General features: G+C 43.3%; 1 protein-coding gene across 1 annotated transcript in view; it reads left to right on the forward strand.

Moving 5' to 3' along the window:
- PANX1 (pannexin 1) overlaps window positions 1–8,491 on the forward strand; it is a 36,366-nt gene extending 27,875 nt beyond the window's left edge. Inside the window, exons 4-5 of the mRNA XM_074981567.1 lie at window positions 1,566–2,230; window positions 5,236–8,491. Of these exons, the coding sequence (XP_074837668.1) occupies window positions 1,566–2,230; window positions 5,236–5,321 (751 nt within the window). The 3' untranslated portion in view covers window positions 5,322–8,491. The remainder of the gene's footprint in view (window positions 1–1,565; window positions 2,231–5,235) is intronic.
- Window positions 8,492–23,274: the final 14,783 nt, after the last annotated feature.

Here is a 23,274-nt window from a genome sequence, read left to right on the forward strand (position 1 = left end):
CACTTATAAATGCAAAGACATGTACTGTAAATTCATAGCAGACATTTTAAAAGTGAGCAGAAATGTAGATTTTACAGCAATTTTGTTAGAATTTAAGATCCCAAATTGATAATGAAATGTGTATGTGAGTTAGAACTACAAATAGCTACATTTTTTCAAACAAGGTATTTGAAAATCAGGTCATCTTCCTCGTCCTTCATAGATCAGCCCTGGCCTGAAGTGGCTCTGTCTTTCCTTTGCCACAGTACTTCCAGTCTGAATGTCAGTACTGCCAAAAATAGCATTAGGCATTTTTTGCCTTTCACCAAAGTTATTTTTCACATTCTTTAATACAGCAAGCCGCCACTGGGCTCCCCACCATTCTGTTGTTCTCATAGGTGTCTCTGCAGAGTCTCATTTTTTTTCTTTCTTTTTAAAACATTTGTCGTTTCTAGCCTCCCTCTTTGGACCAGTTGCTGCATTTTTCTAACCCACCCCAATTTCAGCAATTTCTGCTCTTCCCTTTTTTCAGAAGAAATAAAAATTATAATTGAGATACCTACTGAGGAGGCATAGAACTGTGAAGTTGGATCCTGGCAGATACAATGCCATTCACCTTAATCTAAGAAATGTTGCAGCTGTGTCTATGTTTCCTCCTAGGTTGGATTTGAGTATCAGTCTTCGTGTTGATTTAAATACTCCTGGGTTGCATCTACACTAGGAACTAACTTCAAAGTTAGGCACTACTTCGAAGTAGCCAGCAGGGAGTCTACACACATTTTCCTTTACTTTGAAGTTAACTTTGCAGTAGAGAGCCCAACTTCGAAGTCCTTACTCCATTCCCAGGAATGGTGTAGTGCCCTACTTCAAAGTTTAACTTCGTAGGGTGTGTGTACACATTCAACTTCGAAGTAAGCAACTTCAAAGTTATTTTTGTAGTGTAGACACAAGTTTAAGTGCTTTTTAGTAGAGTTGGACCTTCCTGGTCCAGCACCCTCAGGGCCTGACTGGTCCTGAAAAAGAGAGTTTGCTAGATCAGGGGAGGTCAATGCCCCTCCTAGCCACCCACCCCTGCTCCCAGATTCCCTTTCCGGCCGCTGACCACATTACCAGCACCAGCCACTGGGCTCTGCTCCCATCCCAAGCCGGGCTCTGCTCCCATCCCCAGCCAGGCTCTCTGCCATCAGCCCCCTGGCCTTGGACCCTCTGCCACTGAGCTCCCAGCCAGGGAGGTTTAGGTGCTGGACCATGAATGTTGCCAGACCAGAGTGTCCCGGACCAGACAGGTTTAAGTGTATTTTACTTATTCTGCCTGAAGCTCAGGCATTTTTCCCATTGGCTCTCATACTTGTATTATGAAAAGTTATATCCAGTATTATTGAATGCAGTGGAATTCTGGTCTTGGGACTGACCTCACATTTGTTTTACACACCTGTTATGTCATTGATTTCAGTAGAGTGCAACAGCATCAGTGAGATCAGAATCAGGCCATTTGGGTATGTCAAAGTGTTTAACCTTTGTAATAATGTGGCAAAATAAGTCCTGCAATGATTGGCATGTGGTTTTGTTTTTTTTTCTTTTTTTAGTTTGTGGGAGATATCTGAAAACCACTTTAAATACCCCGTTGTGGAGCAATATCTGAAGACAAAGAAAACCTCCAGAAACTTAATAATCAAATATATTATTTGCCGTTTACTAACTCTAGCAATTATCCTGTTTGCATGTCTCTATCTGGGCTACTATATCAGTCTGTCCTCTATGACTGATGAGTTTCTGTGCACCATCAAAACTGGAATCTTAAAGAATGACACAACCGTTCCAGAACAAGTTCAGTGTAAGCTTGTTGCTGTTGGTGTCTTCAAGCTACTTAGTTACATTAACTTAATTGTGTATCTTTCAGTGATGCCCCTTGTAGTGTATGCCATGCTTGTCCCATTCAGGCGAAGCTCAGATATTCTTAAAGTATATGAACTTCTACCAATGTTTGATGTTCTGAAACTCAAGTCAAATTATGATGATTTAAGCCTTTATCTCCTCTTCCTGGAGGAAAATGTAAGTGAGCTTAAATCGTACAAGTGCCTCAAAGTGCTGGAGAATATTTTAGGCCCTGACAAGTCTGACATAATGCATCTTTTGCTAAACCTTGGTACGATTAAGACAGATACTGTAGATGGGAAGCCATCAGCTGTAAAAGAGAAGCCTGAAGAGAAAGCTGAAGATGAACCAGAAAAGAATACAACTGAGTTACAAGGTAAAGTTGAGCTGCTTGTTGTATTTTCCATCAATATGGCCCTGAATAAGAAAAAAAATGTTTCTTATATTATGAAATTCTCTAAGCAAACAGCACTATCTTGTGCAAAGGCTTAAATGTGCTGTACAAGAAAACTGACTAACTTATGCCTAACAATAGTCTGTTTTATATAATTCTTATAACTTCACTTAGACAACAGGAAGGTTATGGTGTTGAAAGTATTGTAGTATTTTCATTTGTTTATCATAATGGACCAGATTTTCAAAAATAAACGCCTAGACTATGCCTGTAAATTTTTCCACCTGTAACGTAGCCCTGGGTGATAGAGCTCAAGCCCCAGGCCCTGGCAAGCCTAAGCCAGTTCTGGCAAACCTTTAAAATGGGATTGTAACCTAGTTTGGGGTCCCAAGCCACAGTTTCAGAACTTTGAGAACTTTGAGGAGGGTTTGAGGAGGTGGTATACCTGTAAAATCACCTCCCTTTCTGTTGCTATACACTGTGTCTACACTAGGGGGCTATGTAGGCATAGCTGTGCTGCCAAAGGCTTTGCCACATGCACCTGGCCTCAGACAGGATATAAGGCTCAGGTTTTTAACAGAAAAGGTCATTCCATTTGCTAATGGTGATATGATTGGCAGTTTTTAAAGTCACGATTGGATATGTTTCTAAAGAATATTCTCTAGTTCATACAGGAACTAATTCAGGGAGGTTCTGTGGCCTGTGCTAAACAGGCATCAAACTAGATGATCCCAGCAATCCCTTCTGGGTTCGTAATCCAAAACCAAAGGTTCTGGACCAATTTGCATAGAGGTGGTGCTGAGAGTCCTTCAACCAAATTGTAAATCCTGTACATAATGCAAACAATTTCAAGCCAGGGAGTGTGGCAGCACCAGTTCCTAGTTCCAGTCCATATGTCTAGAGCTCCTTCATAACCTTCACCATGTGCAGAGGGACCACTCCAGAGCCACTACAGCTGGGCCTTAACTGGTCACAGAGGAGGGGGGAAAATTTCACCCTAAGGGATTTCATTAAGCTCATAAGGTGAGTCAGAATCTAAAATAGAGCACTTAAACCTTAATCCTCCACCCCTGCCCAGACATGGTTAATTCTGTTGAGCATTGATGGTAATGTGTGAATAAGTGTTCAGATACTATGGAAATGAGCATAGAGTATTTTATATTTCAGAGCGTTCACTTGGATCCTGATCTTTCTGCAGAAACGTAACCTGACTTCAGATAAAGCTATTTCCACTAATGATGTTCATTGTGATTCCAGATCTCTGTCTGAAGGAAATTACAAGTCCTATTACACATGCAGAGGGAGACATAATCTCCTTATGCGGGGGCGTGAATGGCTGGGAACTCTGACAATACTTATCTCAGATAGGAGGAAAATGCAGATGCAGTAGTGGAACAGTAATGGAAACATCAGGAACCTGCTTCCAATATCCCTTTGGCCTAAGTGTTTTAGAACCACGTGTTAACATTTTTAGGACTTCTGTGTAAAATGTTCATCAGTGACAGCTCACCCTTAGCACATTGTCTGAGTAGGGAAGTCAAGAAGGATACCACGAGGGCCTAAAACCACTGAGATTAAGTCAAAGAATAGTTTCCAAGGCAGGGAATATTTAAATATTTTTTTCATAACGATAATGGTACTGTCTCTTCTGTCTGATATGATGAAGGAATCATCTTAAGAGAAATGTTCCTAATGTTGCATTCTAAGTCATTTCCATCTGTCATACAAGCACAGTGATGAATTTCTGTACCAGAATGATGAGGAGAAAAAAAAACTCTTGCAAAATAAAAAATCCAAAATGCCCTACTAACAGGAATGTTTTTATTAGAGTTGGTGAGGACACTGGTGACTAAGGGCTTGTCTATACTATGGGGAAGATTAACCGGTTCGGAGTCAATCTTCCAGAGTTCGATTTTGCATGTCTCATGGAGATGCATGACATTGAACTACCTGTGCTCAGCAGTCAATTCCTGTACTCCTCTCTATCATGGGGGAGTGAGGGAGGTCGACTGAAGAAACTCTCCCATTGACCTCTGTGTGGATGGGCACGTAAGTTGATTGCAGATAAGTAGATTCTAGCTAGAATTGTGTATCTGCATTCAACTTACTTGCCTAGTATAGCCCAAGCCTGAAGTTTGTTGCTGAAATATGCTGTTTTGTCAACACTGAAGTGTATCACCTTCAATGGGAAAGCTTTTGAGATTCATGATAGACTCTCCAGTCCCTGAGAGTAACTAACTGAAAACCTGACCTTTGAATCTGAAAGCTGATCTTTCAACTTGATTCTGTTTCATGAAAATGTTCAGGATGTGTTGGTTGTGTTCTGATATGAAATGAAAACAAATGTTGAAACTCAAAAGTTGTCATGAAATGAATGTATTGGTTTTTCAGTCATCTCTCATGTTATAGGTTTTGCATGAAAGGTCACTATAATAATTTTGGCTTTTGAGCTACACAAGTATTCAGGGTTGCATTTAATTGCCGCCACATTTTCACCTGCCTCTAGTGATATTAGCATGATTTAATGAAGGGTTTTACAAACCTGGGAACAGTTTCTAGCTCCCTTGCACAAGCATAAGAAAAGGTCTGAGATGATCTCCCCTTTTTCTCTTTGGCACACCTCAGAGAATCATATACTGTATTGAACATCTGAAAAGTTGAGATATGACTCAGTCATGGGTCCAGAAACCTGTGCACCAGCTCATGGTTCTACACTAGCTCTGGGGTCTGCATTTCCTAAAGGCTGCTCCCCAGGCTCAGCAGCTGAGAGGCAGTGCCACTAGGATGTTTCCCTTTGTATATGTCCCTGTATAAAAGCCATACACTAGCCCATCTATACTACAGTGTAAAGGTGAAAAAAGATGTGTGTTTTGTTTAATTTTTTAATCTATACTGCTGGTATTTTGTTGTGTGGAAAGTAGAGATATTTTCTTGTGATGAAATGGTGTGATGGAATTTCATTGTAAGGAGCATTTGCTTTTGTTTAGTTTTAACAGATCAGCTCCCCAGTGGCAATGGAAGCCCAATCAATGATCAGAAGGTGCGTCAAAGACTTCTAGATTCTTCATGTTGATTGCTCCTACACCCTCCACTTTTGACAGTTGTAGCATGGGACAACTTCCCTACCTCTCATACAAGCCACACCGAACACAGGACACTGCGTTTCTCAGTGAATGGACTGAGTTTGTGGTCCTACCGGTTCATCAGAGACGATAAACCAGTTTGCAAACTGTTTACATACGGTACAGTTATCCTCATATCACAGAAGGCACCATCTAGAGTTTGAATATTGTAAAACCACTTGGCTGTGAATTATGGAAAAGTGAAATCCATCAGGTAATTAGTATGCAGAATGGATAACCAGAAGCAGCAATTGAAGCTGGACCCATGACAGCAATAGGAGTGTGCTTACCACAATGAAACACTAAACTGCATAGATACTAGGAAAAGAAATGGACAGATGCCCTCCTGAGATGGTGTGGTACTGAAGTGTGTGTAACAGAGTACTGGAATTGCCAAACTTTGTTACTTGCCACCCAGTGTCCAATTCTGCTGTTCTTAATCTATGTTAAGGTAGTATACCCCATTCATTGCTCTGGGTATCAAAGGCTCCCTAACTGGTAAAGTTAATGGAAGCTTTGTCTGAGTCCCTAATTCTGTTCCTGGACTGGTTTGCTTTTAATGCAGCACCTCTCTGAATAATGGATTTTTTAGACTAGGTGCTGAACTAGGATAATACTACTACAAAGGTTTGCCTTGTCTATGCTGATGTAAAGAGCCTGTATTTTATATTCATTATGTTTAAAATATCTACTTTTTAACATTTACTGTTATCAAATACAGTGTAGAACTTAAATCTTCCACAATACGCCTTATAAGAAAAACTTCCATGACATTCTCAGAAACTGCAGGCTAGGCAGGATACAAAAGAAGACCGTGTCTGTCTAAGATTTTGCAATCTTCGTTAAAGATCAGATGCAACAAGTAATCAAAACAAACAGAGCAGAAGAGGATGATACCATAGTAATAGAAATATGGACAAGTTTTGATATACTCACTGGAGCATGTTGTAATTCCAAAAGGTACTGCCATAACTCATCTATGTAGCTTTTATAGTGGTATGGGCTTTTTCTTTTAGTTTTGTAATAATGTTCCAAACAGGGATACAGGTCAGCCTTTCTTTCAAACAGTAAGTTAAAGCTAATCTCCAGGGAACTCTTGAATACTAAATACACAGTAGAACCTCAGAGTTACAAACACCTGGGGAAATGGAGGTTGTTCGTAACTCTGAACAAAATGTTATGGTTGTGCTTTCAAAAGTTTATAACTGAATAGTGAGTTAATACAGTTTTAAAATGCCACTAGGTAGACGAAATATGCCACTTTTTACCATCTTAACTTAAATGAAAGAATCACAGAAACAGTTCTTTATCTTGTCTAATCTTTTTTTATCTTCTCGTTTGTTTTAATAGTTTAACACAGTACTGTATAGTATTCAGTTTTTGTGGGGTTTTGTTTGTTTGTTTGTTTGTTGTCTCTGCTGCTTCCTGATTTCATCCATCCAGCTCCAAATGAGGTGTGTGATTAACCGGTCAGTTCATGACCTTGGTGTTCATAAGTCTGAGATTCTACTGTAGCAGGAAAGGATTTTGTAATTACTAACGTGGTAATGCATATCTTTTACAGCTTTTATGTAGTCACTGGTTTTAACATATGGTCTGGCATAAGAATTACCTTTTAACTGATTAGTGTCGGCTATAACTTTTGTCCAAAATACAGTTTAGAAAAACACTTCTTGGATTGAGCCATCGATAGACAGATCTCATCTTTGATAACACTGTTGGTGAGCGACTAAACCAGTCATTGATCGGCAGAGTCGATTACTGATGTCACATAAATAAATGCCAACTGCATGCATTGTATATTCTTTTTGGATCCTGTGCTTTTCCTGGATACACTTACTCTCAAAGCAATTAAAAATGTGTACAATGATTTGATGCCAGGACAATCTGTCCTGATCTAGAGTTCACAGATCACTGGGAGATATTTCGCATGACTTCATGTTGGCCTTTAAGATGTTGTTATAGCTCTTATACTGACCACCAATAGAGTGCTTTCCATGAGCAAGGTGTCCATAGAAGACCATCTTTGGTATCCGTGTATCATCCATGCTCATAACATGAACAATCCAGTGAAACTGTTTGTTCATATGTATTGCTTCCAAAGCCCATGACACCACACAGGTTAAGAACCTCTGTGTTAGGAATTTTGTCCCACCAATTCATGTGGCTAATCTTCCTCAGTGCATATTGAACTGATTGAGTTTCAAAACATGGTGGCGATATTGTCTGTGACTCTGGTCCATACAGCAGATATTCAGGACAACTGCCTGATAAACTTCTACTTTGGTATGGAGTTTAATACCATGGTCATTCCACAGGCATTTGGTCAGTTTTACAAAGGCAGCTCTGGCTTTGGCTAATTGACCAAATACACCATGATCCATGTTTATACTAGAGAACAGTACACTTCCAACGTAGCAGAACATGTCAACAGCCTTGAGGACTGTACCAGCAGCAGTGATCACTGCCCTTTCCAAACAGGCTAAGGCACAACTTCTGTCTTCTTGGGGCTCAGTATGAGTTCAAAGCAGTGAGCAGAAGTAACAAAGCGATCAAAAAGCTCCTGGACGTCCTTCACAGAATGAGCCAACAATGCACAGTCATCAGTAAACAGAAGGTCATGGATAGTTGTATTAACCACTTTAGTGGGAGCCTTAAGTCTCTGGAGATTGAAAATACTGCCATCTGCTTGGAACAGAATAGGTATGCTCAATGGGCAGTCCTTAAAAGCAGCTAACAGCATCATTGAAAAGCAGACATTGAACAGAAGAGAAGCAAGGACACATCCTTGCTTTGTGCTGTTTGACATTTCAAAAAGTGTAAATGTTTCTCCATTGTGAAGGACACGACCAAGCATGCCATTATGAAAAGACCAAACAATGTTGATACATGCTGGTCAAGTTGATGAAAATCACATAGAGGTCCTGGTGTTGCTCTCTGCATTTCTCTTGTTTCTGCCTGGCTGTAACTATCATGTTGGCAGTGCCTCAACCAGCAAAAATCCACACTGGCTTTTAGGAATGATACCATTTTTGTACCGATGTAGTGAAAGACAATTGTAAAGGATGCATGCCAAGATCCTACCTGCTATAGGCTGTGTCTACACGTGCCCCAAACTTCGAAATGGCCATGCAAATGGCCATTTCGAAGTTTACTAATGAAGCGCTGACATGCATATTCAGCGCTTCATTAGCATGCGGGCGGCAGCGGCGCTTCGAAATTGACAAGCCATGCCGCCGCGCGGCGCGTCCAGACGGGGCTCCTTTTCGAAAGGATGCCACCTTCTTCGAAGTCCCCTTATTCCCATGAGCTCACGGGAATAAGGGGACTTCGAAGTAGGTGGTGTGCTTTCGAAAAGGAGCCCCGTCTGGACGCGCCGCGCGGCGGCAAGGCTCGTCAATTTCGAAGCGCCTCTGCCGCCCGCATGCTAATGAAGCGCTGAATATGCATGTCAGCGCTTCATTAGTAAACTTCGAAATGGCCATTTGCATGGCCATTTCGAAGTTTGGGGCACGTGTAGACGTAGCCCTAGAGAGCAAAGAGATGGCCTGAGAGTCATAACAACATGTACGGTCACCTTTTCTTTTGTGTATGTGTACAAGCAGGGCATCTTTGAAATCCTGGAGGACTAGGTCTTTCTCCCACATGGTGCCAGATAAACAAGTGAGACAGTACATCAGCTGACCATGAGCAGCTTTATAAGTTTCTGGTGGAGTTGCGTCACTGCCAAGTGCCTTTCCGGATTTGATTTGGCTACCAGCTTTTTGTACGTCATCAAGAGTTGGTGGTATGACCAGCTGTAAATCATTAGCCTACTGAGGAATCTCTTCAAGAATGCTGTTGTTAGAAATTGAGGTCTGGTTCAATACTTTGTGAAAATGTTCAGCCCTGTGGTCAAGGATTTTAGTGCTATCTGTGATCAAAGTGAAGTCATCAGCAGAACGCACTGGTGTACAGCCAGCAATGTGTGGCCCATAGACTGCCTTCAGCCCATCATAGAATGCTTTAAAATTATGTCTATCAGCCACATCTTGGAGTTTAACTGCTTGATATTTCCATCAGTCCTCTTTCACTTGCCATAATTTGACTTGTACCTCCTGCTTAGCTCGAATATATTCTGGTTTCCTGAAGGCATTCTCTTTATCATTGACCCAAGCCAGATGTGTCACATGCATCTTATCAAGAAGAGCTTGGTCATCTGTCCTTGTCATCAAACCAGTTCATGTGCCTGCGTTTTCGGAAACCGAGGATCTCTACACCAGTTCTGTAGGTTGTTTCTTTGATATTAATCCAGTCATAGTGCCTAGACATATTTAAGTATTGCTAACATTTGTGTTCCCATTTAGTATATTCATTGGGTTCCCTTTAATATATGTATTATCAACATTACATGAAAGAATTGTTGATAGTGTCAATGGGATAACCGTAAGTAATCAGTGTTAAACCTTTCACTCAAATTTATAACAAACATCTTGGCTACGTCTACACGTGAAGCCTACATCGAAGTAGCCTATTTCGATGAATAACGTCTGCACATCCTCCAGGGCTGGCAACGTCGATGTTCAACATCGACGTTGTGCAGCACCACATCGAAATAGGCGCAGCGAGGGAACGTCTACACGCCACAGTAGCACACATCGAAATAAGGGTGCCAGGCACAGCTGCAGACAGGGTCATAGGGCGGACTCAACAGCCAGCCGCTCCCTTAAAGGGCCCCTCCCAGACACACTTGCACTAAACAGCACAAGATCCACAGAGCCGACAACGAGTTGCAGACCGTGTGCATGCAGCATGAATCCCCCGCTGCAGCAGCAGCAGCCAGAAGCCCTGGGCTAAAGGCTGCTGCACACGGTGACCATAGAGCCCCGCACGGGCTGGAGAGACAGCGTCTCTCAACCCCCCAGCTGATGGCTGCCATGGAGGACCCCACAATTTCGACGTTGCGGGACGCGGATCGTCTACACGGTCCCTACTTCGACGTTGAACGTCGAAGTAGGGTGCTATTCCGATCCCCTCATGAGGTTAGCGACTTCGACGTCTCGCCGCCTAACGTCGAAGTTAACTTCGAAATAGCGCCCGACGCGTGTAGCCGCGACGGGCGCTATTTCGAAGTTAGTGCCGCTACTTCGAAGTAGCGTGCACGTGTAGACACAGCTCTTATGTGTTAGTAAAGTACACCAAGAACATCTTGGTTATTTTATACCTCAAGACCAAGATAAGCCTTAGTGTAATAAAATCAGGCCCATTGACAGCAATTCCAGGCCCAGGGGCAGAACAGACAATGGGCCCCTTATGATGTGCTTGCACATGCAGCACTGGTATGTTCCCTCTCACTTTTTTTCATCCACATGAGTAATACATTGTGTTATGTGCATCAAAGTATGTGTGATATGCACCACCATCAGTAAACAAACAAACACACATAAAACCTAGTTATAATAGTTTCTTTAAAAAAGTGACCATAGGGATAATGACTCCAGTTAAGAGAGGTGAGGCATTTTAGACCTCACTACTCAAAGAATTACATTTAAGTATAAGAGAAATAAAAATTATGAAATACAGAGACCAGTCAAAACACTAAAATAGCAGACTTTACAAGAATGCAATTACAGAGAGCATGTGTGCATTGCAGGAAGTATCAATTAGTAACAACAGCAACTCAGGTATGTGTTGGGAGATGAGTGTGACATAGAAACAAGACAATGGATGCGAACAATATTTAATAATAGGCTCTTCAGTCTAGCAAAGAAAGGTAGAACATGACCCAATGGCTGGTAACTGGAGCTAGACACATTCACATAGGCCATTTCTGCAAAGTGGCATGCTAATAAACATTCCAAAATATGCTAATGAGGTGCAGATGCAAATTCCCCACACCTCATTAGCATAGGGTCACACGATTTGGAGTCCAGAAGACGCTCTTCTGGACTCCAAAACGACGTGTAGAAGCATGGCCCCCAGGGGGTCTTCTCCTTCTTCACGAAAATTTTTGGGAAGAAGGGGCCTCCAGAAGGAGGACTTTCTTCCGGAAGACCCGCCAGGGGCCACGCTTCTACACACCGTTTTGGAGTCTGGAAGAGCGTCTTCTGGACTCCAAATCATATGACCCGATGTTAATGAGGCACAGGGAACTTGCATCCGTGCCTCATTAGCATATTTTGGGCTGTGTGTGTAGAAATGGCCATAGGAAATAGCATATACATTTCTAACAGTGAAAGTAATTAGCCCTTGGAATAATTGCCCAATGTTCATGGTGGATTGTCCATCACGACTATTTTTAAATCAATATTGAATGTTTTTTCTGAAAGCTCTGCTCTAGGAATTATTTTGGGGAAGTGGCCTGTGATATATAGGTGGCCAGACTAGATGATGATAGTGGTTCCTTCTGGACTTAGACTCCGTGAATAGTATATTTAAATGAAGCCTGTCAAAGGTTGTTAACATTGTGTGTTGCACGTTTACTTCCAAAGTAATGGAATGTGAGATCTTGTTTTATATTAGCATTGGATGAAATAGTTAATATGTTTTTAGTCCTTAAAACCTGAAACTGATGAAAGTCAAGTATTTTTGTGGTGTATTACTTTGTCCATTTCTTTAGCAACATGAGTATTAGGGCAGTAAATATCATTGTCTGTGAAAGCATAACTAGAGGCATGTTTGAGGATGTCTGTTTATAACCGAAACGGTACAAATCATTAGTTAAAAGAGCAACAAGTCCCCATGGCACCTTAAGACTAACAGATTTATTTGGGCATACGCTTCCCTTCTCACTTTATAAAAATAACCCATTATCTGGAAACTGAAGCTAGACACATTGACGCAGAAAATCGCATGTAAACATCATAAAAGTTTTAGAAAACTTGACCTGTGGAGGAAGATTGAAAGAATTAGCTTTGTTTAATCTGGAAGAGAGAAGACTGTGAGTGGACCTGATAACAGCTTTCAAATACCTAAAAGGTTGTCACAAGAAGGAGGGAGAACAATTATTCTCCTTAACCTCTGGTGGTAGGACAAGAAGCAACAAGCTTAAATTGCAGCAAGGCGGAAGTTAGGTTGGACATGAGGAAAAACTTCCTGTCAGAGTGGGTTAAACACTGGAATAGATTGCCCAGAGAGATTGTAGAATCTCCATCATTAGATATTTTTAAGGGGAGGTTAGGCAAACACCTATGAGAGATGGTCTAGATCAGTGTTTCTTAAACTGTGTTCCACAGAACACCACTTTCAGGTGCTACGAGCGTCTGACACTTTTTTATATCATATATTGATGGCATATAACTTCTGTGATTAAAACCAGAGACAATGGTGCTAATTCATTGCTGTGACACCTGATTAAATTACTTCATTTTGTTTTTACTGTGTGTATATATGTTGCTGTTTGGGTTTTTTGGTCTCACAACCATTTTTTTGAAGAAAATTTTCATAAGTGTTCTACATAAAAAATATTGTTTGGTGTTCTGTGGTCTCCAAGAGTTTAAACAACACTGGTCTAGATAGTGCTTGGTCCTGCCATGAGTGTAAGGGACTGGACTTGATGACTTCTTGAAGTTTCTTCCAGTTCTGTGATTCTGTGATCACAAGAACATGGAGGTTGGAAATTAACTGTTAACGGATGAGTTGCTGAAGGTACACACATCAAGATTAAAGTAATGATGTATATTGCACTTTTTCAGTGTTAGTACAAATTAAAATTTGCCGTCTGTAAAAAGAAAATTCTTTGTTCTTCGTCATTTTAATTACTGGAATATGGCTGGTTTTGTGTGATTTATTTTCATGGCAATGGGCATGAATGAATGCATTATACATTGTAGTGCACAGAGAGATTAACTGAACCTGACTCAGCTACAATATTGTAATACTTAGTCAACTGCAATCTTGAAAGAGATGTACCCCGTAATACATCAGACACACAAGCTGCTTTTGTTAGCCAAGCCATGCTGGAATGAGTCACCCTATAGTCATGAGCAGTGATCTTTGGATGGGCTGATCAATTGCTCTAAAAGGGGCATGTCAGTTATAAATGGTTGCCATATTTGTTGTGATGTAAAGCCTTCTGGACACCCAGCACATCACAACAAATAAGGCAACAATGTATAACTGACATGTCCCTTTTAGAGCAACCAATCACTCTATGCATGGAAAGAGGCAATTTTCCTTTCTCCATTCAGTTTCAGTCCCAGCAGCTCTACCAGATGGTGAGTTCACTTTATAAGCACTCTACCCATGACAGCTGGAAATCCAGAGCATCTGTTGGCAGGTGGGCATTTTGACTGAAGATAAACTGGGGTAGGTTGTTCAGTTGAAGCTGCAGAAGGAGGACCACAGGGACAAGGTTCAGAGCCACTAGGAGGAACTGGAAAATTTTATTTCCGTGCTGTCTCTTACCTGAGCAACCCGGATACAAGCTTTAGCATGGGATTTACACGAATCCCTGGTGGCCTGGAGCAGTAGGCTGATCCTTTTCTGGACAGGATAATCAGTTACAACACAAGGATATCTCTAGGTGGACAGAGCTGTGAGGGAGGGCCTGATCCAAATTTCACTGAAACAGAGCTGGAGTCTGTCCACTCGTAAATTGGATCAACCCGTCAGCTATAAATACTGGAGAAGCTGTTCCACATAAAAAAAAATAACCTTATGCACTGTGCATAAATGTGTCCCCATCAAACTGCTGCTGCCAAGGGAACCTAGCAACTTCTAAAGGTATTAGAGATGGGACTAGTGGAAGCTTGAGCTTGTACACAAAGGCAACCAGCAACAATTAATTTTATTTGGATGGTTGGAAGGAGGAACGGTGGCAGAAGCCTAGTCTTGATACGAAAAATGCTCTCCAAATTAGGATTGCATTCTTGGTATTGACTTGTGGGCCAAAACACACAAAGGTTATGACACGTATGAGACTTTATGTAAATACAATAAATCTCCCCTACAGAAGAATTTTTCTGTCACCCTAACATGGTCTGCACAGGGATTTGGGTCATATTAACTGGGTTACTTACTTGTGTGTATGGATTTTTCACACTCCTGAATGATATAGTTGAGATGACCTAATTTGCTCATGTCGACCAAGCCTAAGTAGTGCTGTAATTTTGTTCTAAGTACATTTAATGTTTTTCTCTTGTGGCAGTACTACATAAATTTGCTATCATTCTCTTAAACTGTTTTTACAAAAACTCTCTTAGTCCAAACAATAACAAGAAGAGAGGTGTGAACTCAGCATCCTTCCTGTGCCTCAATGAGGTTGAACATTGATGCTTAAAAGATTTAGTGCTGTATTCTGCCACTCTTATCCACGTAGATAAGTATCTTCTGCTCCATAGTACCCCTACTAACATCAGTGAAGTTGCTTACAGAGAAAGAATATGTACAACGTGAGTAAGAGTGGCAGATTCCAGCATTCCGTATCTGTGTAATCAAGTTAGAATGAGACCATTTTTATTCAAGAACTTAACTTGGATTTGAGAGCCTAGCTTTACGCCAGAGAGTGAAAAATATTGGCCTCTTTCTGTCAAATAAAGAAAACTTAAGAAAGAACATTCAGGAAGCCTACAACTAAGGAAATATAAGGTTACGTGTTTAAACACAAAAATTGGGGAATGAAAAGCTTAATGGGTTCATAAAAAAATTGTATTTTCATCCTGTTTGTACCATCTGTCAACTGCTGACACTTTTAACACAAAATTATTTTCACTCAAAACATATTCTAATAGTTGAACTCCTGTATTTCTTCTTCTTCATGGCAGTCACTCGATAACAGTAGGACTTCTTCATGTCACCGTCCTATCTGTGAGTCCATTGATGGCTGATCAGCCCGATTCTGGAGCCACAGGTCTTGTCACAGAAGGGGTATGTGTTGGTAGCTGTTGGAGGGGCATGGGGCAGTTTTTGATGCTCTTTTTTTCTCCACTGCTCCTCATCTGCACTGTGGCAGGACCTCTGAAATTGCTCCACCCCCTCATGGATTACCATTCTCCACTAGGGACGGTCTTGAGCAAAGTTCTCGCAAGTGTCAATGCTGATGCTGCACTTGTTCATGTGTGCCTGCGGCATGTCCTTATATCGCTTCCGCTGGCCCCCAGCACTCCTCTGTCTGGCCCCCAACGCTCTGCTATCCTTCCTCCAACTTGGAAAACAGAATCTGTTTTGGGAGGCAATGATCAGACATGAACCATGTGACAAGACCAACAAAGTTGTTGATGAATGATAATGGTTTCAATGCTGATCATGTTTGACTCTTCCAGCACACTAGTGTTTGTGCACCTATCCTCTCAAAAGATTCTTAGGATTCTCTTGAGGCAGGGTTGATGATATTGTACAAGTGCCCTTAAATGATTCTTGTATGTTTTCCAGGTTTCACATACGTACAGTAGGTTTGGAATAACTGCTGCATGGTATACAAGGAGTTTTATCTTGGGAGAGACATCCCAGTTCTCGAAGACCCTTCATCTCAGGTGGGTGAAAGCAGAGCTTGCATGGCTCAGATGATACCAGATTTGTGCATCAATGCTGATTTTAGTGGAAAGATGACTTCCAAGGTATGGGAAGTGCTCCAAATTTTCCAGCAGCTCTCCATTGACTTCAATAGAAGATATGTGAGATTGTCCCATCAACAAGGGTTGGTGGAGCACCTTGGTCTTTGATATTCAGTGTAAGGCTGAGATTCTCATGTACTTCAACAAAATCACTTAATCTGGTCTGAAGGGCCGTGGGAGAAAGAGCAGCAACCATGCTGTCATCCACGTACTGGAGCTCCATGATCAAGGTGGTGGCGGTAATGCTTTTAGCCTTCAGTCTCCTGAGATTGAAAAGCTTCTTGTTCATTCTATAGACAATCTTCATGCCATCTGGAAGCTTGCCGTCACTGAGATGTAGGGTCATGGTGATGAAGATGCAGAACGGTGATGGGGCAATGACGCAGTCTTGCTTGACTCCCATTTGGACCTCAAAGGGGACTCTTCGGAATGTGTTGTTGCTCAATACCGTGGCAGTCATGTTGTCATAAAGCAGCCTCACGATGCTAATGAATTTTTTGGGGCAGCTGATCTTTGAGAAGATGGTCCACAGGGCACAACAATTGACTGAGTTGAATGCTTTGCTCAGGTCAAAGAAACTTATGTGTAAGGCTTGGTTTTGTTCAGGACATTTTTCTTGTATTTGCCGAGCAGTGAAAATTATATCCACTGTTCCTTGGAATAGTCAGAAGATGCACTGAGATTCTGGGAGAATTTCTTCTGAGAGTGGCAGGAGACAGTTTGCAGGGATTCAAGCTAAGATTTTTCCTGCCATTGCCAGGACGGAGATGCCATGGTAGTTTCCACAGTTCACCTTGTCAGCCTTCTTGAGGAGACTGACAATCAGTTTGTCTCTGAATCTCATGGCATCTGCTCCCTATCCCAGATCTTGAAGATAAGGAGGTGGAGTTGTTACTAGAGCTCTCGCCCGCCTTCTTTGAAGACTTCAGCAGGGATTCCATCTAGTCTGGTTGCCTTGTTGCACTTTATCACTTTGATGGCAGCTTGGACCTCACTCAGGGTAGGAAGTTTTGCAAGCTTGTCCCTAGACAGTTGCTGAGGGATTTGGTCAAGGGATTCTAGAATCACGGTGGAGGGGTGGTTCAAGAGCTCAGTATAGTGCTCCCTCCAGCAAGAAGCAATGGCTTCATTGTCTTTTGAAAGTTGGATACCATCCTTTGGTGTCAGGGGATTGATTCCATGGTTTCTCAGTCCATAAACAGCTTTCAAGGAACTTACTGTATCATTGATATCTGCAAGATGCTGGAGTTCTTGCACCTTCTCAGTCCACCAGTGGTTTTTAAGAGTCCTTGTTTTATGTTGGATTTCTGTCTTGGTCTTGGCATGCACTTCCCTCTTCATTGTGCAGTTGATGTTGCTTTGCCAGGCCCAACAGGCTTTCCTTTTTGCCTCAATCAGATATTCAGTTTCCACATTATTCTCATCAAACCAGTTCTGATGCTTCCTGGACTTGCAGTCAGTGGTTCCTCCACAAGCACCAATGATGGCATTTTTCAATTGACACCAGTGTTCTTCCACATCCTCTGACTTCTCCGTTTGGTGACAATTTTAATTGCCATTCTGGATCGAATAAGGTGGTGATCAGTCCAATAGTCATCAGCACTAGTTGTTGCATGTGTGAGAAGGACATCACACCAATCCTGAGTGCGGACGATGACCTAGCCTAAAAGGTGCCAGGGCTTCATACAAGGATGTTGCCATGAGGTCTTAAATTTGTTTTTTTCTGGCAGAAAAGGGTGTTCCTGGTGATGAGCTCGTGTTCTGCACATTTTGTAAGGAGGAGCACTTCATGGGAGTTGCTGTTGCCTACTCCTTCTTTCCCAATGGTAGTCTGTCCGAGGTCCACATCCCTTCCAGCCCTAGCATTGAAATCAACCAAGAGAATAATCTTATCTTCCTTTGGGGATGTCTTTCTGGACTGCTTCCAATTGGGTGTAGAACTTCTCCTTCACAACATCTTTGGCATCTAGAGTTGGTGCATAAGCACTTACGACAATTGCCTGTTGGTCTTCAGCACACTTCAAGCTGAGAGTCATGAGATGCTCATTGTTGCCAACAGGGACTTCAGATAGGATCTTTATCAGTTTGTTTTTGATGGCAAATACTACTACATAAATTCATTTTTCTTCCCTAGAGGTTCCTTTCTGGAAAAATATGTGCCCTCTGCCTTCTTCTTTTAGCAGGCCTTCTGGTCTACATGTTTCTGCCTGGGCAGCTATATTGATGTTGAATTGTCACAGCTATCAGGCGATAATTACCATGCATCTTTCAAGTCACTCACTGTCTGAGTTGTCCATTAGAGTCTGAATATTCCATGTTCCAAAGTTTACTGTTCGATTTCAACCACATAGAGGTGAACCCCCTGGATGGAATTATCCAGTCGGAAGGGTTTGAGGTGGACTATGTTTAGGACATTTTTTCTAGCTCCCTCCCCAAGTGGGATGAGCAGAGTGGATCCTAAATAGGGCTGCTCAGTCATGGATACAGCAGCTGGACTGTTCCTCAAAACAGAATGATTGATGCATATGTCCACCACCTGTGTACTGGTCTGTGACTGAAAGCTGCCAGATTTCACAATCCTGTTCCCATCACCATTCACCAGTCACCATAGGGCTTCACTTTAGGACAGTAGTATGCAGAGGACTTCTTTTAACATGGGGGGACTTGTACACTGCAGCCACCACATGGTTCTTGACAGATAGAAGGCTCAGGTCCAGTGGTACGGGATCCACAATGACTGGGAGTCTCCTGTCTGCTGCAACCTCCATCTGCCTTCACAGCTGTCCTAGTAGCATTACCCTTGCTATCTGCTGCCTGTTCTGCCATTGAAGACTTTTAGGATCGTTCTTTGTCTGGGCCCTCCCCCTTGACCTTGCTGTCGTGGGTGACACTGCTGGGAGTACGAGTTCCCCAAATGGTGTTCTGCAGAACTGAAGTGAAAATAAGGGTTCCTCAAGAAAATGATCAGTGGTCAGCAATCTGCATTTCCAGAGCTGCATGTGACTCTTAGGAGTCATTTACAGCTCCACATGCTACCGCCTCTGTGGCTCCCTTCCCTCCCACTTTTGAAACAGTAGAAACAGTAGAACCAAATTTAATTGATTTAATGGCCAGCAGGGTGGTGGGAGGGATCTGGCCATTAAACCAACTGAATTTAGTTCCATTATTTCAGTAGCGGCAGGGCAGGGAGCTGCAGAGACCCACTCACTTCATCAGATCCATTTCCTTTCCAATACAGACTGACATTTATAAGTACAGAGGACCAAAAAAAAAATTGCAATAAAAACTGAGAAATCAAATAGGATAGAAGGAAGGGGGTGAAAGGCGAGGGGATATTAATTGTCCTGTCTGAGATAATTACGACCATCAAAGGAAGGGAAGCAGTCCTTGTAATGTGTGAGGTGGCTGATGTTCACCCCCTTCCTTCAATCCTATTTGATTTTCAGTTTCAGGGTTTTTTTGGGTCCTCTGTACTTATAAACGTCCCTCTGATTTGGAAATGAAATTGATCTGATAAAGTGGGTCTGTCCCATGAAACCTCATCACTAAGCAATGTAGTTATTCTGGTACAGATTGACCCTCTCTAGCCTGGCACCCTCAAGACCTGCCTGGTGCCGAAAGAGTGTTTGCCAGACCACAGGAGATCAATATTGTCTAGCAGCATTACCAACACTTTCACTGCTGCCTGGGCTCTTAGAAGACATTTAAGGCTAAATTACAGCTAAATAACAGCACAGAACACTGAGAGCCCAGACTGGTGGCTGTAAACAAACTTTATGGGACTACAGGAAATTTGGCCACAGATGTTGCTGGATGTGAGAGTGTCGTGCTAGAGAGGTTCAACCTATAGGTAAAATACAGGTGGTTGCCTATTATACAGGAAGGTTTTTCCCCAATTTTCAGGCTCAGTTTATTGTAATAAAAGAGGAGAAAAAGAAAGTCAAGTTGGCTAACAGCTAATCTGCTTTGGAAGGAAGGGACAAATGATTTATGGATATTGTCAAAGGCGTCCTGAGAATTACATGCTCTGATACCCCACCTTGAGCTAAATCGTTGTACTGCACCAAAGAAAAAATGTACTTCTGGTGAGACTGCATATTGTGACGCATTTGAGGCAAGTCTGTATTTAAAAAGCCACAGGTGGTTTGACAAATTCTCTCATTCGGCACCAGTCAGCTCCTGGGGAGCATGGGACTAGGGAGGTTCAACCTGTATAACAAATGTGTGCCTGGGCTGTTACTTAGGGCTGAGAAGAGAAATAAGAAATGGCCAACAGGAGAAAGAAATTAAGATTCCTGGGAACATCCACAATTTGCAAAAGACATTCCACAAGAAAAATTCAAACTAAAAGCAAATTTATGAAAGCAGACAAGGAGCAATTTGCAATCTGCAGACTCACAGGAAAATGGAACAGTCCATTAAAAAAAGATAAAGCCAGGATGCTGCAGCTTTGAGCACAGCCATCATTGCCTATAATACACACAGGAGCCAAAACCTGCCTACCTGCTCCCTGGAAAGAATGATCAGGGAGGAACTGTATACAGAAAGGATTGCCACAAGAAAAAAAAAACACCTCATGGGCAAGCTTCCTCCAGAGGGTTTTAGCAGCACAGGGAGGTAGGGCAATCTGGCTGGTGGTCAGAGGGCCAGAGGAAGTGGCACTGTTGTAGGGCTATGGATGGTTGTAACTTTGCATGACTGGCCTTTTTCTTTCTTCCTGTTCAGATCCTCATCAATTCACATGTAGAGATCTCCATCTTTCTCAGTGCTAAACTTTCACTAACATCGGTGAGAGTTTCACGGGAATAGGGACCTCCAGATTTGACCTGACTTTGCAAGTGGAGGAGAGCCAGGATCCAGGCTGCTGCCTGGTTTCCAGCTCCCGTCCACTCACTGGAGCCAGGAAACTGATGGGCTGCTGCCCTGGCCAGTTTCCCCAATCCCGTCAGTGGTGGCTGCTGAGAACCTGAGTCTGGGCTGCTGCCACTGTCAGGAGCAGCTGCCACCCCTGACAAGAGCAGGGAAAGCTTCTGTCAAGCAGGAACCACTCCTGACTTTCAGCTGCCACCCCTGAGCAGAGAGGGGAAACCGATCAATGCTCGTCAGTTTCCCCTTTCCTGTGAGTGGTGGGCAGCCCAGAGCTGCTCACAGAAGACAGGAAACTGTTCAGTGCTGTTGCGCTGGCTAGTTTAGTGGCTCCCCCAAGGTGCACGAATTTTGACTTACACAGGGTTGTGCAAGAACATGCATCCCACATAAGTCAGGGGTCTACTGTACTCTGCCCCAACAAAGCACAGATGTCCACTTCCCAGGCACATGTTCCTTCCACTGAGCTATGGGATATTCTGCTTTGGGGATGGGTCCCTCTGTCTCTCCTGTGAAGCTATTTCCCTGTGGGCAAATAATGAAAGAGAGAACAGAACAGGAGAATGGACCCTAGCTCTCCTACCTCTTAGTTTGGTGCCTATCCACTGGACTACAGAGTCCTCCTGTTCAGATCCTGGCTCCTTCTCAAGCAGAGGGGAATTGAACTTAGGTCTCCCACATCCCCAATGAGAGCACCAGTCATTGGGGTACATTTATGAAGTTGTTGTGTGTGGAGTCAGACACATACTGAATCTAATTCATTCCCACAAGAAGTTACTACAGAGGCACCTCCAGAGTTCAGCTGGTATTCTGGGATGCCAAGCAGCTACAGGCACCTCCCTGAAGTCCATCCTTATGTTCTATAAGAGGGTTGGAGCTCGGGATAAATCCTTGTCATTGTCATCTCCCATTGGCTAACTTGAGTGGCTCCTCATCCAGTGTGCTGGCTTTGTGGATCACATTCTAGTGTTGCTATCCCCTGTTCACAAGGCTAATGCAGGTTTGGGGGATGTTGGTGCATTCCTATGATTTTTCAGGAGACTGACATTTGCACCAGCTAAATCCATTCATGGAGCAGGACCTGGATGCCTTGATTTCCTCATGTGTCAAAGAGGGGTGTGACCCTGCAGGCCTCATCATAGTAATATTTCGATAAGATTATGATGTACTTATGGAGTATGTTGTACAAGTCATGTGAGGTGTCACAGTAAAGTTATTTGCTGACTGATTATCCTATTTGTATGTGTGTATCATTTTTGTATAAGTAAGTAAGACTCTTGACTAGGTAGCTGTATTTCAAATGTTGTTATGCCTGGGGCATGCCCTATAGACAAGATGCTTTCAGTCTAGCTCAGCAGTTCTCAGATTTGACCAACTGGAGAAGGGATAGTTCAGTGGCTTGAGCATTGGCCTGCTAAACCCAGGGTTGTGAGCTCAACCTTTGCGGGGGCCATTTAGGGATCCAGGGTGGGGGGAAGGGATGATGCTTGGTCCTGCCAAGAGGGCAGGGGACTGGACTCAATGACCTCCTGAGGTCCCTTCCAGTTCTAGGAGATGTGTATCTCCTTATATTATTATATTCTTTTTACATAACATTTGTGGGGATCTTCTGCCCTGCTCTGTCTCTGAGACATCGCCCTGCTCCTCACTCCATCCCCCATTTCTTGCTCCCCCCCACACCCTCATTTACTTTCACTGGGCTGGGGCAGGAGGGTGAGGTGCAGAAGGGGGGTGATGGCGCCAGCTGCAGGTGCAGATTCTGGCATGGGGTCAGGGTGGGAGGTTTGAAGGGCAGGAGGGGGCTCAGTTGGGGCAGAGGGCTGGGGTGAGTATGGGTGCAGAAGTGGACTCTGGACTGTGGCTGGGGTTGAGGTACAGGAAGGGGGTGAGGGCACCAGCCGCACATATAGGGCTTGCAGAAAGCAGTGGCCATGTCCCTAAAGCCCCACTGCATGGGCAGCCAGTGAGGCTCCCTGTATTCTTGTCACATGTGCAGGCGCCACACCCAGTGGGCTCTGCAGAGCTGGCACTTGAGGCACGGACAGTGTGTGGTGCCTCCCTGGCCATGAGCCCCCCTTTGCTTAGGGGCCACAGGGACCTGATGACTGTGCCTGGGAGCCACATGGAACCAGAGCAGGTCAACCCAACTTAGCTCAGAGACACAGATCCCAGAAGCAGTGGTAGGGAAGGAGTGGGGGATGGGAAGGCACCAAATGCCATGGACTACAGCTGCTCTGGCTGCGCCCAGTGGTTGGTGTGGCTATCCCCGAGGCAGCTCCAGCAATGGCTGATGTGGCTGTCCCAGGGGGCCCCTGAGCCGCTGGCAGTGGTGGCCATGGGTCAGCCACACTGGCCTCTGCAGAACTCACAGAGGGTGCAGAAAATCATGGATTCCATTAATTCCATGACAGACATGGAGCCCTACCCATAAGTAATGGCTATTATGACTCTACAAGGACATGTGACCAGACCACAGGTCTCTGGGGTCCATCTTGGATTGTCGATA

Source organism: Carettochelys insculpta, chromosome 1, assembly GCF_033958435.1.
Source record: "Carettochelys insculpta isolate YL-2023 chromosome 1, ASM3395843v1, whole genome shotgun sequence".
In the NCBI taxonomy this organism is placed as follows: domain Eukaryota; kingdom Metazoa; phylum Chordata; order Testudines; family Carettochelyidae; genus Carettochelys; species Carettochelys insculpta.